General features: G+C 43.7%; 1 protein-coding gene across 3 annotated transcripts in view; it reads left to right on the top strand.

Moving 5' to 3' along the window:
* Positions 1 to 13,829, top strand: part of LOC140408941 (CCR4-NOT transcription complex subunit 7) — a 53,659-nt gene extending 39,830 nt beyond the window's left edge. For 2 of the 3 annotated variants that reach the window (XM_072496862.1, XM_072496863.1), the window contains 2 exons: positions 5,466 to 5,576; positions 11,607 to 13,829. In XM_072496862.1, coding sequence (XP_072352963.1) covers positions 5,466 to 5,576; positions 11,607 to 11,738 — 243 coding nt within the window. In that variant the 3' untranslated portion in view covers positions 11,739 to 13,829. Of the gene's footprint in view, positions 1 to 5,465; positions 5,577 to 6,174; positions 7,413 to 11,606 lie in introns of those variants that run through there. The other variant, XM_072496864.1, reaches the window with a different exon arrangement.
* The last annotated feature ends 2,065 nt before the right edge of the window (positions 13,830 to 15,894 follow it).

Below are 15,894 nucleotides of genomic sequence, written 5' to 3'. Positions count from 1 at the left end.
ACCTGCTCATACGGGCCACTGTCATGCGGGCCTGGTGAACGACCTTAAACTGTATCAGGCTGAGCCTGGCATGTGATGTGGACGCGTTGACTCTGCTCAGCGCGTCCGCCCAGAGACAGTCCTCTATCTCTCCTCCTAACTCCTCTTTCCACTTGCGTTTCAACTCCTCGGTCTGCGTCACCTCTGACCCCATGAGTTCCTTGTAAATGTCAGAAATGCTCCCTTCTCCCACCCACATTCTGGAAACTACCCTGTCCTGTATCCCCCTTGGTGGTAGGAGCGGGAAGTTTGAGACCTGCCTGCGCATGAAGACCCTCACCTGCAGGTAACTAAACTCATTCCCTCTCGTCAATCCAAATTTCTCCACCAACTCCCTCAGGCTGGCAAAGCTCCCCTCTATAAACATATCTCCCATTCTCTCGATCCCTGCTCTCTGCCATCTCCGGAACCCTCCATCCAGCTTCCCCAGGGCAAACCGGTGATTATTGCAGATTGGAGACCAGACCGATGCTCCCTCCGCTCCCACATGTCTCCTCCATTGCCCCCAGACTCTCAGGGCTGCCACCATCATGGGGCTGGTGGAGTACCGTGCCGGTGGGACCGGCAGAGGCGCTGTTACCAGTGCCCCCAAATTAGTGCCCTTGCATGATGCCGCCTCCACTCGCTCCCACACCAACTCTCCCCCATCACCCACTTCCTAATCATGGCTATATTCGCCGCCCAATAATAATTACTAAAGTTCAGCAGCGCCAGCCTGCCGTCCCCCTGGCTCCGCTCCAGCATCCCCTTTTTTACTCGCGGGGTATTACCAGCCCAGACAAAGTCAGTGATCACCTTATTGACCAGTTTAAAGAAGGACCACGGAATAAAAATGGGGAGACACTGAAACACAAACAGGAATCTCGGGAGGACCGTCATTTTCACCGTCTGTACCCTCCAAGCCAGTGACAACGGGAATGTGTCTCTTCATTTGGTCTACTAATCGGGCCAGATTTAACTTGTGCAGCTGTTCCCATTTCCACGCCACCTGGGTGCCTAGGTACTGAAAGCTTCCCCCTACCACCCTAAACGGCAGCTCCCCAATCGCCTCTCCTGCCCCCTTGCCTGGATCGCAAACCTCTCACTTTTCCCCATGTTGAGTTTATAACCCGAAAACCGGCCAACTTCTCCCAGAATCCTCATAAGTTCTTCCATCCCTTGTAGTGGGTCCGAAACATATAGGAGCAGGTCGTCTGCGTACAGCGAGATTCTGTGTCCCCGCCCCACCCCAAAGAGGCTCTCAGCGCAATTGCCAGCGGCTCTATGGCCAGCGCAAACAGCAGTGGGGAGAGAGGGCATCCCTGTCTCCTCCCCCGGTGCAGCCTAAAATAGTCCGATGTTGACCTGTTCGTCCGTACGCTCGCCACAGGAGCCTGATACAGCAGTCTGACCCAGTCAATGAAGCCCCGCCCAAATCCAAACCGCCCCAGTACCTCCCACAGATATTCCCATTCCACCCAATCAAATGCCTTCTCTGCGTCCATTGCGACCACTACCTCCACGTCCCTACCTTCTGGGGGCACCATGATCACATTTAGCAACCTTCTTCCATTGACCGGCAACTGCCTATCTTCCCCAATCACGCCCGGAACGCAGTCTTCAATCCTAGAGGACAAGATTTTGGCCAACAGTTTGACGTCTACATTTAGTAGGGAGATCGGCCTGTAGGACCCGCATAGCTCCGGGTCCTTGTCCCGCTTCAGGATCAATGAGATAGTGGCCTGTAACATCGCCGGGGGAAGTACTCCACGCTCCCTTGTCTCATTGAATGTCCTCATCCACAGCAACCCCAATATCCCAGAGAACTTTTTCTGAAACTCCACTGGGTACCCGTCCGGCCCCGGGGCTTTACCCGACTGCATGGCCTTAAACCCCTCTGCTATTTCCTCCAACCCGATCGGGGGCCCCAGCCCTTCTACCAACCCCTCGTCCACCTTTGGGAACTTCAGCCTCCCTAAAAATTGCCTCATCTCCTCCGGCCCAGCTGGGGGTTCCGACTCATACAACCTGCTGTAAAACTCCTTAAACGCCTTCTTAACCCCTGCTGAATCTCCGACCAGGTTCCCGTTCCCATCCTTTAGTTTCCCTGGCTGCCTCTCACTTTCTGAGCTGCTGCATGAGCATTCTACTGGTCTTCTCTCCGTATTCATAAATCACCCCCCTCGCCTTCCTCAGCTGCTCCACCGCCTTCCCTGCAGTTAACAAGCCAAACTCCGTCTGTAGCCTCCGTCGCTCCCTTAGAAGCCCTGCCTCTGGGGTCTCCGCATACCTCCTGTCGACCTGCAGTATCTCCTTTATCAGTCGGTCCGTCTCTGCTCTGTCTGCCTTCTCCCTGTGGGCCCGTATCGAGATCAGCTCCCCTCTAACCACCGCCCTCAATGCATCCCAGACCACCACCGCCGAAACTTCACCTGTGTCGTTAACTTCCAGGTAGTTCTGAATACATTTCCTCAGCCGCCCACACACCACCTCATCCGCTAAAAGTCCCACGTCCAGTCTCCAGTGCGGGCGCTGACTGCCTTCTTTGCTAACCTGTAGGTCAACCCAGTGCGGGGCATGATCTGAGATTGTGATCGCCGAATACCCAGTGTCCACTACCCCCGTCAGTAAAGCCCTGTTCAGAATAAAATAATCAATCCGGGAGTACACTTTATGCACATGTGAGTAGAAGGAGAAGTCCTTCATTCTCGGCCGCCCAAATCTCCATGGGTCCCCCCCATTTGCTCCATAAACCCCTTTAGCTCCTTTGCCATTGCTGGCACCCTGCCTGTCCTTGAGCTAGACTGGTCTAGCCCTGGGTTAATGACTGTGTTGAAGTTGTCGTCTCTCCCCCCCCCCTGTCCGTCCGTCCCCCCACCCCCACATGACCAACTTGTGCGAATTCATGTCTGGGATTTTCCCCAACATCCTCTTTATGAACTCCACATTATCCCAATTTGGCACGTACATATTCACGAGTACCACCGGCAGCCCCTCCAGCTTCCCACCAATGTAACAACCTCCCACATTCACAACTTTCTTCCCACCTCGAATGACATTCGCTTGTTAATCAGGATCGCGACCCCTCTAGTCTTAGAGTCCAGCCCCGAGTGAAAAACCTGTCCGACCCTTCCCTACCTTAATCTAATCTGATCAGTTACTCTAAGGTGCGTCTCCTGTAACATTACCACGTCCGCCTTCAGTCCACTCAAATGCGCGAACACGCGTGCCCGCTTAACCGGCCCATTTAGCCCTCTTGCGTTCCATGTGAGCAGCCTGGTTGGGGGGCTTATCGTTCCCCCACCCTTCGCTGATCAGCCATCGCCTTTCTTGGGCCAGTCTCCAGTCCACGGCCCACGCATCCGGCGGTCCGCCCCCAGGCAGCCCGCACCCCCAACCTTCTTTCTGTCCCACAGCAAAAGTCCTTACCCCGTCAGCAGAACATTTCCCCCCCCCCCCCCTCAGTAACAGCACTATGTAAACCAACCCCTTCAACAAGCATAACATCTGCTCACCCCCCACTGCGCTTCCGTGAGCTAGCCCGCCCAGCTAGCTTGGTGACCCCCGCCCATGGCGCACATATGCAAAAGAAAAGCGACCCCAAAACAATTGCCTGAAAGAAACACGGGAAAAAAAATCAAACAGAAGGTCCAACATCCAACATTCGCACCTCTATCCCCCATCAGTGCAAATGCAAACTTTAACTCACGCAGCTCTGCAACAGGCCCCAGATCAAAACAGAAGGCATTACAAATAACGTCTGAAAAACAATAAACTTTTTTTTAACATGAGCGCTGCAGCAAAGTTCAAAGACCTCAGTCCGCCACCAGCCCTTTCCTTCTAGCGAAGTCCATCACTTCCTCGGGCGACTCAAAATAAAAATGTTGCTCCTCATACATGACCCAAAGACGGGCCGGATACAGCAGTCCAAACTTAACCTTTTTCTTGAAAAGGATCGACTTTATCTGGTTGAACCCTGCTCTTCTCCTGGCCACCTCCACACTCAGATCTTGGTAGATAGGCTAGATGCTATTCTCTTATTTACAGCTCCGTGTCTGCCTGGCCCACTGTAAAATATGGCCCTTGTCCAGCTACCTGTGGAATCTCACCACCATTGCTCTCGGCGGGGGGGGGGGTCACCTACACGCGGCTTCCTCGCGAGCGCTCTGTGAGCCCTGTCCACCTCCCAAGGGTCGGGAGAACGTCCCATCCCCCAGTAACTTCTCGAACATGCCCACTATGTACGCCCCTGTGTCCGTCCTTCGGACCCCTCCGGGAGACCAACGATTCGCAAGTCCTGCCGGCGGGACCTATTCTCTAGGTCCTCCACCTTCTCCGGGAGCCTTTTCTGCTGGTCTCTCAGCATCCCCACCTCCAACTCCACTGCAGCGTGGTGTTCCTCCTGCTCAGTCAGTGCCTTCTCCACTTTCTGGATCGCCTGGTCTTGAGCATCCAGTCTAAGTTCCAGCCGCGCAATCGATTCCTTAATCGGGTCCAGGCATTCCTGCTTCTGCTTGGCGAAGCCCTCCTGAATGAACTGCATCAGCTGCTCCATCGACCGCTGGGTCGTCAAGCCAGGGCCCCGGTCGTCCACCGTGCTTTCTCCCGCTGCAGCTTCAGCCCAAGCCTTCTCTGTTCACCTATTTCTTCCTTTGCGAGCACTTCTGGTCCATCTCTCCATGCACTGATGTAGGAATCCACTTCACAATTGCCTCCACCATCAATTTACCGAATCAAATCCGACAAAAAATCGGGGGAAAAGGTCCAAAGGTCCGACCTGAGTGGGTGTCACCAAATGTGCAACCTACTCCTTCATAGCTGCCACCGGAAGTCTAGCATTTTGTTCTTAATCATAAAACCTGATTACAGACAACAACCAAGAGAGTTGTGAGGGATTCAATATCTGGAATGTAAGTGTACTGCAATAAGGAACGATATGTACTTCTGTAATCTTTAACATGGAAAACTTACCTGGTTAATGAGTGAATGTTATCATTGCATTTATAATAGCTAGTGTCAAAGTATTAAGTATCAAACCTCTTAAGCAGTTGAGGTTTCATGTTTGAGAGAGCAATGTTTTTTGTAATGTTATGGCAGGATGATGATGATTTACTGCACTGTCAGCATATATCATTTTTATTGTGAAACTGATCACAGAAGTAATATGTAGCTAACATGCTTACATTTGTTTTCCACCCGCTTGTATACTTTGAGGTCCAGTGGACATCTTTTTATAATTCATAATGCCATTCTATTGGCTTGGATATGCTCAGTATGCTATGGTGCCATTTTAAGAATTCTCTATTAGTGGTGTGTTTTTCGCTAGAATGTTTGACTGCAAGTGCAACAAATCTCTGAGTGCAAATACTTATATTTTTCCCATCTCACTTTAAATACTGTGTATGTTATATAAACAAAGTATATCTAATTGTGATTTCCTTATGCAGGGTGGCTTGCAGGAAGTAGCTGAACAGTTGGAATTGGAGCGAATTGGGCCACAGCACCAAGCAGGCTCAGACTCACTATTAACAGGAATGGCCTTTTTCAAAATGCGAGAGGTATGCATATCAACTTAAAACCTTTAAAAGTTAAAACTGTTTGAGCCTTTTTGTAGTTTTTTTCAGGACTCGAAACATCATCTGTTAAGTTGTTAATATTGCTATAATCTAATATTGTCACCAGTTGCAGAATTTGGTGTTTGCTCAAAATCATGGAATGGTAACAGCAGGAAAGGAGGGCATTTGGCCCTTTGTACCCACACTAACTTTCTGCAAAAACATCAGCTTAGTCCTTCCCCCCCCCCCCCCCCCCCCTCCGTTTTCCCCGAAGCCCTGAATTTTTATTTTTATTTTCAATCATCTTTTGATGGTCTCAATTCAATCTACCTCCACCACCATCTGAGTGCATTCCATATCTTAACAATATAATAAATTAATTAACAATGCTCTTGTAGTTAATTTGATATTATTGAATGGAAGAATTTAAACTAGAAGAAAAAGAACCAGGAGTGTTATTCATGGCCACAATGTCCCAGTGCAATTCTTTTGAAGTGTAGTCATTGTATACAAACATGATGGCCAATTTTGCAACTAGCAAGGTCCCATAAACAACAGTGAGATGAATGACCAGTTAATCTTTTTGATGGCAATCATTTAGGGATTAATATTGGCCAGGACAATCTTGGAGATCCCTGCTCCTCTTCGAGAAAGTGATGTGGGATATTTTACATCCAGCTGGACATGAGGACTGGACCCCAGTTTAACATCTCGCCTGAAAGATGATACCTTTGACAACACAGAAGTATCACAGTACTGCACTAAATTCTCAGCCTAGATTATTTGCTCGGATTGCGCTTTGAACCCATGAACTTCTAACTTGGATTAGAATACTACCAATGACTCAAGAGAATCACATTTTATAAGACTCTAGGAATGTCATGTTGTACAATAGTAAAATACAATTCTGATTTTTCACTTAATTTATTGTAACATTAATCTAAAAATAAAATAGAGTTTAAATAAAGGTATTTCAGTTAACTTTGTAGTTTAGGCCTTCATTCTGAATCATGGACCATTTTCTGATCATTCCTGTATTAGAATAAAACACACATTCCCCCTGCTTTTTATTTTTTCTTAATCTTCTGTGAGATATAAGCATCACTGTCATGGTCAGCATGCACTGTTCACCCCTAATTGGCTTGAGAAGGTGCACACACCGTATTCTTTTTCGTTTTTGAATACTTCAACCCAAGTCAGCATTTATTTTGCTCGATGGAAGATTGTTCCATAAATTAATATATGTCCCAGCTTCTGTTCCTGTAGGCTGTTTATACTTGTATATGCAGAACCCAAAAGAAATTTCTTCAATGTTTTATATGTGCTATTTATTTGCTGCAGTTCAATTGCTCAGCTGAATAATTTTAAAAGTAAGTTCTCTAATTTGAGAATTCCAATCCAGAATTGATGGAAAACTGGTCAAAGTGTTAAATGTACATTGTATATTTTATTTCTATTTTGACTGAAATAATATATAAGTACTTGAATTTGTAATGTTGTGTTCTTTATGCTGCGATGGTTTGAAATTATATTTTTAGTGCTTCAATTGATGCGTGTACTGCTGTCAAAAATCTTTACATGTGTAAACCTAATTCTTTCCAAATACACACCCCTTGAATAAATAGCATCAATGCTCAATGTGGATGTGCAATCTGACATTCTGTGAAGATATAATGGTTTGGCAAGAATTGTTTGAAAAAGGCCACAAATGTCTCCCCATTGTTTCAGTTAGATAGTTTAGAAAAGTGTTTTTTTATTTTTGTATTAGCAGTCTTTAAACTCCTAAAGGTAAAGAGTGGAATTCATGTATGGTGGGTGCTAACTTATGAGTAGTGAAAGCTTTTCTGAAAGATCACTTGACTTACACTGCATGCATTTTTATAAAGTGTAAGTCAAATGCAAACATTTGATGAGAATGGAACTACTCAGTGGTGCTTTTTGCCTCCAAAGCTTGTATTAGTTTGTGTAAGCCTGAGGTCATAAGTATTTAAAATATTTGTCCCAATACAAGCTGTAGAAAAACAAAAAAGAAAACTTAAAAGAAAGTACAAATTTGTTCAACCATTAAGGTTGTGGAGCAAGCCACCATCATTCTCAAACAAAGGTTCCACTGCCTGAACTGCTTGGAAGGGTGGAGATGATGCACGCCAATACTTACCGGAATGTGTTTCCAAATTTGTGGCAGTCTGCTGTGTTCTACATGACCTTGGAGTTATGAGGGCATAGATCTTGCCATCTGACCTCGGGAGGAGACACACACATCATCCTCTCACCTGGTCTGCCAACAGCACACTCGTGCCCAGTGATTGCCAATCGTGCTTCCAAACAACACTCTAAAGTGCACACCGCCTGTATCTGAACTGATGGTTGCATGTTTCAGATAACATAATAATGATTCTTCATCAGAGATCTGCTCTTGTTCGTGCCCTTCATCAGGCTGCACTGGCTAGCCAGGAAACAGTTCTTGGGTCCCTAAAAACAAATGCAAACAGGCAGAATAAGATTAAGCGGAGGATGGGATAGGTAAAACGTACGAGGTGCATGCCCATATCATCTCAATTTTGAACAGGTATCCCTTGTTAAAAATGCATTCTAGCAGTGCATTTTAACAAGTTTTATAAATACTGGAACTTGCCCAAACGGCACTGACTCCATTTTAATTTTAGTGCAGTTGCTGCATATGCACTAGAAACCACGTTGCAACCGCACATGCTCAGTCTGATTTTTGAAGCGCACTTCCTGCTTTGTTCGTCACTTCCCTCTCCCAACCCCCTCCCTCCCTTCCAACATTTGCTTGAAGTGGGATATGACATCAGCATATGGTGCATAGGCAGGAATATACCATCATCACGGAGGTTTTCAGCAATGACGGTTACAGTGACCTCAGTAATTTCTGTGCTAATAATTTGGAGCACCATCTTTTCCAAGGAGCTGAAGAAAAGCAGCCTTGTGTGGTCTGACATGGCTGTCTACAGCAACCTCCTATTACGTGTCATCATGTCCTGAAAATGAAAGGGAGATGTGTCAGTGGTTTGGGGTGAGATGCCTGTCACAGCTGAATAGCTGAAAGTATACAGAATCTGAGAGATGTGGGTGTAAACCTTGCAACAGTGAGAAGTATTTGAGAGTTATCAGAGCATAAGAATGTTAGGCATGACTTGTGGTTTCTAGGAATTACTGATGGGTGAGTAGCACCCGGAGGAAACCCACGCAGACACACGGAGAATGTGCAGACTCCACACAGACAGCGACCCATGACAAACCCGGGAGCTGTCTCTCTGGCTGCTCCATTGATATTATTTGTTTCTTGTGAGAAACATTTTCTGAAATACTTCCGACACGCTCTACTACCAGAATGCACCATCCCTTTACCCTTTAATAGGTACAGGCTGGCGTTAACATTTTAGCTTCTCGAGTCTAGGCTTCCTGTTATATGTGCAACCACTTAGTAGTGCTGGGCTGCATGGTGCAATCACGGAACCGAGCAGACAACACATGGTCTCTGTGCTGCTGGCATCACCTAGATCAGGTATAGGATAATTGTGCATAGTGATCCCTGCACATGTAAATTAGTCATTTTGTATTTTTAGCCCTAAGGTCAGCACCTATTGACCAGTTAGTTTAAATTTGGTGGTGGGGAAGCTTCTGGAAACAATAAGCTGGGACAAAATTAAAGGTAATTTGGCAATTGCATGTTAATTAAGGAAAGCCAGCATGAATTTGTTAAGGGAAAATTGTGTTTAACTTGCTGGGTTTTTTTGAAGCTGTAACTGAGTGGGTTAATGTGGGTTATTCTTTTGATACAGTGCAGCACAACGGACTTGTGAACAAAGTTATAGCTCATGGGGTAAGGGAGACAGCAGCAACGTGGCTGAGTGACAGGCAACAGTAGTGGTTAATTGATGTTTTTTGGATTGAAGGAATGTTTATAGTGGAGTTCCCAGGGGTTGGTGTTCAGAAACTTGCTCTTCCTTTTTAAAATTTAGAGTACCCAATTATTTTCCAATTAAAGGACAATTTAGCGTGGCCAATCCACCTAGCCTGCACATCTTTTGGGTTGTGGGGGTGAGACCCACACAAATACGGGGAGAATGTGAAAACTCCACACGGACAGCACCATGAGGCAGCAGTGCTAACCACTGACGACCGTGCTGCCCCTCAGCCACCTGCTCTTCCTGACGTATATTAATAACCTAGACTTCGGTAAGCATGGCACAATTTCAAAATTTGCAACTGATACCAAACTTGGAAGCATTGTGAGCTGTGAGGAGGCTAGTGTACAACTTAAAAAGGGCATTGGCAAGTTGGTGGAATGGGAGGACAGGTAGCAGATGTAATTCAATGCTGAGAATTTTGAATTGATTCATTTTTGTAGGAAGAATGCAGAGAGACAATATAAATAAAGGTATAATTCTAAAGCGGATTTACAAGCAAGATACATATTTGGATAAGACATTTAAAGGCGATAGGATAAGTTGAGACTGATTAATAAAGCATACAGTGTCCTATGCTTGATTAGTAACCGCATAGAGTACAACAGCAAGGAAGTTATATTGAACATGTATAAGACACTAGTTTGGCCTCAACTGGAGTATTGCATGCAGGGTGGCACATTTCAGTAAAGAGATATGAAGGCATTAAAGAAGGTGCAGAAAAGATTCAGAAGTGGTTCCAAAGATGAGGAACTTCAGTTGTGTAGATAGATTGGAGAAGTTGGGGCTCTTTTTCTTGAATAGTAGGTAGAAAGGAGATTTGATAGAGGTATTCAAAGTTCTGATCGGTTTGGACAGAGTAGATGGGGGGAAAACTGTTCTCAAAGATAGAACAATCAAGAACTCAAGGGCACAGATAACTGGCAAAAGAAACGATGGGGACCTGCAGAAAAGCTTTTTCATGCAGCGAGTGATAAATATCTGGAATGCGCTGCATGTAGAGATGAATTCGTTTTTTAGACGCTGGTACAGAAGTTACAGTAGAAACAGTGGAGATGGGGCCAGGCATTTAAACCTGGACATGGCTCTGGTCTGGAGCTTCTGCTTGCTAGATGAAAAGTGGCAAACTTGAGTGACAGTACATCAAGACAGGGTAACTGGTTCTCCCAGCTAGTGGGGGTCATGTGACATGACTCCCCCTTCTCTTTGAACAGCACGGTAGCACAAGTGGATAGCACTGTGGCTTCACAGCGCCAGGGTCCCAGGTTCGATTCCCCGCTGGGTCACTGTCTGGGCGGAGTCTGCACGTTCTCCCCGTGTCTGCGTGGGTTTCCTCCGGGTGCTCCAGTTTCCTCCCGCAGTCCAAAGATGTGCAGGTTAGGCGGTTTAGCCATGCTAAATTGCCCTTAGTGTCCAAAAAGGTTAGGAGGCATTATTGGGTTATAGGGATAGGGTGGAAGTGAGGGCTTAAGTGGGTTGGTGCAGACTCGATGGGCCAAATGGCTTCCTTCTGCACTGTATGTTCTATGTTCTTTGGCTTTGACAAAGGATGTATATTCCTTGTTTGGATTCTTGAAATTGTTCACGTTCAGCCATTAAGAACTTGAACGGGGGTTGTCTGACCCTTTGTCCCAGTTGACTAGTAGTCTCCGTTAGTCAGGCCTGACTTAGGAAATGTAACTGGCCTTTGTACAATTACCCTTGAAGCTGGTTTCTGCAGCTCACCGGTTCATTTGCCCCTTTCAGAGGTAACAAGTTGTCAGCTTCTCTGACTGCCAGAAAATTCCTTTGGTTTGAAAGTCACAGCCAGCCATGGCTTCAGTCATTTTAAAGTCTTTGTTCAGTTTGTAAAATGTTATAAATTTGCCACAATGGATATTTATTTCAAAAAAATTAGTGTGAAGTTTTAGCTCTGTTACAGTTGCTCAACGCATTGACCCTCAAAACAATAGCTAATTTTGCTGCAGTGCTCTACATGTCAAGGTGCTGAATAAATGTTCAGAAAGCCAACATATTTTGGTTTGAAAGAATCTTTTACCTAGTAATAACTTTTCTGAATTTTGATTTGTTTTCTTGTCTTCCTCTGTTTGTTTTCCTTCAGATGTTCTTTGAGGATCACATTGATGATGCCAAATATTGTGGCCACCTGTATGGCCTTGGCTCAGGTTCATCGTATGTTCAGAATGGTACGGGAAATGCATACGAAGAAGAAGCCAATAAACAGCAGCCTTGACCAGAAATGGGGAGATTAATTTTTTGGGCCACATATACTGGATCTAATTTTTATCTGTGTCTGAGTTGCTCAGACATTCAGGTTTCCTTATTTTCCCTGTTCTTTCTGTTCACAAGATTTGTGCCAAGACCTTGGTCATTCTTACGTTGGTAAGGAAACTCCATGTTAGTATAACCTGCCCAGTTCATTTCAATACAGATTTTCTTTATGAAAAGTTGCTGGAGAAAGTGGGAAGAATAATCACCTGGATGAACTTTCAAGCAGTTATTTTTCCCCTTCCTAAAAGCATGCAATAAGTATCAACTGGTTATTTACCATTCCTATCTAATATGTGGCACTTAAAATAAAAACAGGAATTTTAGCTATTCAGGATTGTGGACCATCGAATTTGCACTTTAAAGAGTGACTGGATCCTCTATTTTATGGGAATTTTGCTGCTTCTTGGTCTCATGTTCTCACATGTGAGATGAGAAAGCTCGGAAACTTGAACTACTTCACACCATTGAGTTACTGTTTATGGATTTTCTGTGCCTGCTGGCTTAGTGTGACAGCATCTCCGCTACCGGTTTGTGGTAGCAACCAATATTACTGAAGCTCTCGTATTTGCTGCAGTCGAAGAAGGAGACCTGTAAGTGTTGCCTTACAATTTTTCCTTTTAACATCAGTTTCTTCTGGGAATGCCTCCCATACACACAGTTCTAACATATCGGAAGTGCAGCTAGCTGAACCAAAACCAGCATCTCATGTGCTTAGTGCTGCAGCTACTACGTCTGTACATTAACTGCATTGTTGTAATAAAATAAAACTTGAATGAGTTTAATTTCAGTTTTTAAAAAAACTTACAATTTATACTGGTCACATCCCAGCACTGATGTCATTAGTGCCAGATTATGTATGCGATACGATATTGTTTATCACAATGAGCCTTTTTTCAACTGAAGCATGTTCTGAGATTTTTAAAAACTCTGCTTTATTATAAAATATATATTTTCATTCTCAGTGGCAGGAATTACAACATTGCAGGAACATCTCAGTTACACCAAAGTTAGGCTTCCTCCAAAAAGTTTAAAAAAGCACTGCCTAATTTACATGGAATTTTTAACTTCACATGGGTTTTCTTTGATCAAATCCTTTTTCAAACATAGTACAGAAAAGTTGTCATTCAATTACATTTTAGCCAGTGTTTTTATTTCTGACTCCCCTTCCTGCCTACCTAGTGGAGAATCAGGCTTCAACTTTGTCCCTGTAAAGCAAATGGCAGGAAGTACAGATTCACAAGAGGGAAAACAAACAGGGTTTTCCTGTTTTGGAATACCACAATTTGTGGCATAGCTGAGAACTGATAAAATCATTTGAAGTGCTTTGGGTTTTTGTCTGAAGAGATTCAATCCTTTGATTATGGAGAGGTAGACAATTGTTTCTCTGCTAGCACAGTGCGAGGCCGTACATGCATTGTAAAAATTGAATTGTAATGCTCTTGGGGCTTTCAAAGTGGCTGTTACGACAAACAACCCGGAATTAATGGAAATTCATAATCAACACATTAGTACTACTGTTTTATTTAACATTTTACTTCTTTCTATAGGATCAAAAAGGTGAAATTTTAAAAATCTTTGAAAAGCCGGACTTTGTCTTTTTACAGTATTGCAATTCCATGAGTAACATGAAGTAGGTATAACAACTGAGTGATGCTGGTTTTGATGCAGCATGACTTGCTATGCAACCCCTTTAGTACATATATATGAATTGTAAACACCATGTAATATATTATTGAGTCTTATGCATTGTATTCTGCATGCATTTAGAGCAGCTGAGCAGGAAGACCTTTAGTGAATAGCTGGTACTTGCCTGAAATCATCAAATGCATGTTGCAGAATTCAGTCCTTATTAGATTTCAACGAGCTTAGCAAAAGGTCAAAATCCCCAGACCAATGTGACTACGATGTAATTAATGTGTTCTGTTATTTCCTCATGTTACAGAGCTGTAACTTAATGGATCTTTTATAAAACAATTATGTGAAAAACAAGGTATTATTTGTTTTTAAACCTTTTTGTAAATAAAGGCTTCAAATTTGTTTCTTACTTACACAAGGTTTGGTTGCTTGTTTTTATTAGCTGTCAAGGTGTCCCTCACTTTTCACATTATTCATTGTAATTAAACAATCCTATTGTTTCCAGCCTGACCAGCAAACCTGGACTGTAAAAGTTATTTTGTTTATTCCAGTTGAACCTTGGGAAAATAATGACTTGGCCATTTCCTCCACCTAGTGTTGATTCTCCAATATGCAAGAGCGAAAGTATGCCAGAATTAAAAATAGATGTTCTAGATTATCCTTTATATGTATTAAGCTTCAGTCTATCTTCCAGTATAGGATTAACTGCAGGACAGCTTCCTGTTTAATGTTTGCCTCATTATAGCCTCGTTTAAGAACCTTAATTTGAAGCTTGTCTTTGGGTCATTTTATTTCTTCTTGTCATCAGTACCATAGTTTGGTTGTCCCACAGAAAAATAATTCTAGTTTCTTGTATGTTGCAGCTTAATCTGGTAGTTTATTTGACATATTTTGCATTTGCACCAGAATATTTAGTTATGCTGTACAATTGCTTGTGCATTTCCAATAGTCATCTGCGTAAAGCTGACAATCTTACAGTAAAACACTATTTCTATTTCTTGGCATTTGGGACTGAAATGATTACAATGCTGCAAAATGATCTCGAGCATGGTATGGTTTTGATGCATTTCCTACCACACAGGCGCTTTAATAATAATAATTAATGGGTTGATATTGAAATTCGAATCAGTGGATGTCTGAGAAACTTATCAATTGCGTGAATGGAAGCAACCCTAATCAGCCAATGTGAATTATTCACCTTGTGGTGAGGCAGAACCATCCTGTAGCTAACATCCTGGTTTGCTGTTGGTAAGCATTTTGTTCCCGATCTTTAGAACCTCCAGAATGAGGACAAAGTTTTGTGTAGTCTCAACTTGCAAAAGGACTAAATTAATATAATTTTGATGTCAGAAATCCCATTTAATTTAGAAATTAATGTAAAGATTACTTTTGAAAGTCCCAATCAAAATCATTGGTTTATATCATTGACTTGCACCCCCTCTCTGTTTTGGTTGAAAAATGACTTTTTCGGGGTTAATTATTCTTGGTAACTCTAAGTTTCGCTGATACTGGTATCAAATTCAGATCAGGAAAAGACTGTTCCTTGCTTTCATGGTGTCCCTTGATAAAAAGGCACCTTGTTGCTGCAGTATAATTTCTGCGTACTCGTGTACCTTTATGATTAACTGAAGATTTATAAGAAAAAAGACACACACAACAAACCTGGCTTGAAAGTAAAATTTGCTAATAGATTTAACTACTGTTCAAACAATAATAATAATCTTCCTCAGTGGCACATGTAGGCTTGCATTAACACTGCAAACCCCTAGTCGCCACACTACGGTGCCTGTCCGGTACACTGAGGGAGAATTCAGAACGTCCAAATTTCCCAACAGCGCGTCTTTCGGGACTTGTGGGAGGAAACCGGAGCACCCGGAGGAAAACCACGCAGACACTGGGAACTTGCAGACTCCGCACAGACAGTGACCCAAGCCGGGACCCTGGTGCTGTGAAGCAACAGTGCTAAGTGCTGTGCCACCGTGCCGCCAATGCACTGATAATGCTACATGAGAGTATATTGCAATCACCAGAATGAGGAGTTCAGTATTGACTGCAGGTGGGCTTAGTTACTCCTGAGTTACTCCTTTCCAACTGTAATGTGGATTATCTTTTTGCAGCATTCTTTTTACTCTTTCGGGCAGACTTGGATTGTTTTATTGATGGGACTTTATTGCCCTTTAAAATTTTATAATCCAAAATGCCTGATGAAAACCCATCCTGGCATTGGCAACCTTGAGCATTCTGTACCAAGCAGCTTTATAACTTCCTTGCAACATTTCATCTCTGGCCTTCAAGCCAGCTTTTTGAAGGGTTTTATTGTTTGTATGGCTAGTTAATGGTTATGTTCAGAATTGTTATTTGGCTTGTCCAATCCACCTGTTCTCATTTATTTTCAAAGTAGTGGAAGTGTTTTACTGTGATTCTACATGCTAACATTTGCACTCCAGCAAGCATCTTGATTAAGTGAAAGATTTGACACTACT

The sequence above is a fragment of the Scyliorhinus torazame genome, chromosome 3 (genome assembly GCF_047496885.1).
Source record: "Scyliorhinus torazame isolate Kashiwa2021f chromosome 3, sScyTor2.1, whole genome shotgun sequence".
NCBI lineage: Eukaryota > Metazoa > Chordata > Chondrichthyes > Carcharhiniformes > Scyliorhinidae > Scyliorhinus > Scyliorhinus torazame.
This window is presented reverse-complemented; position numbering and strand designations above follow the sequence as displayed.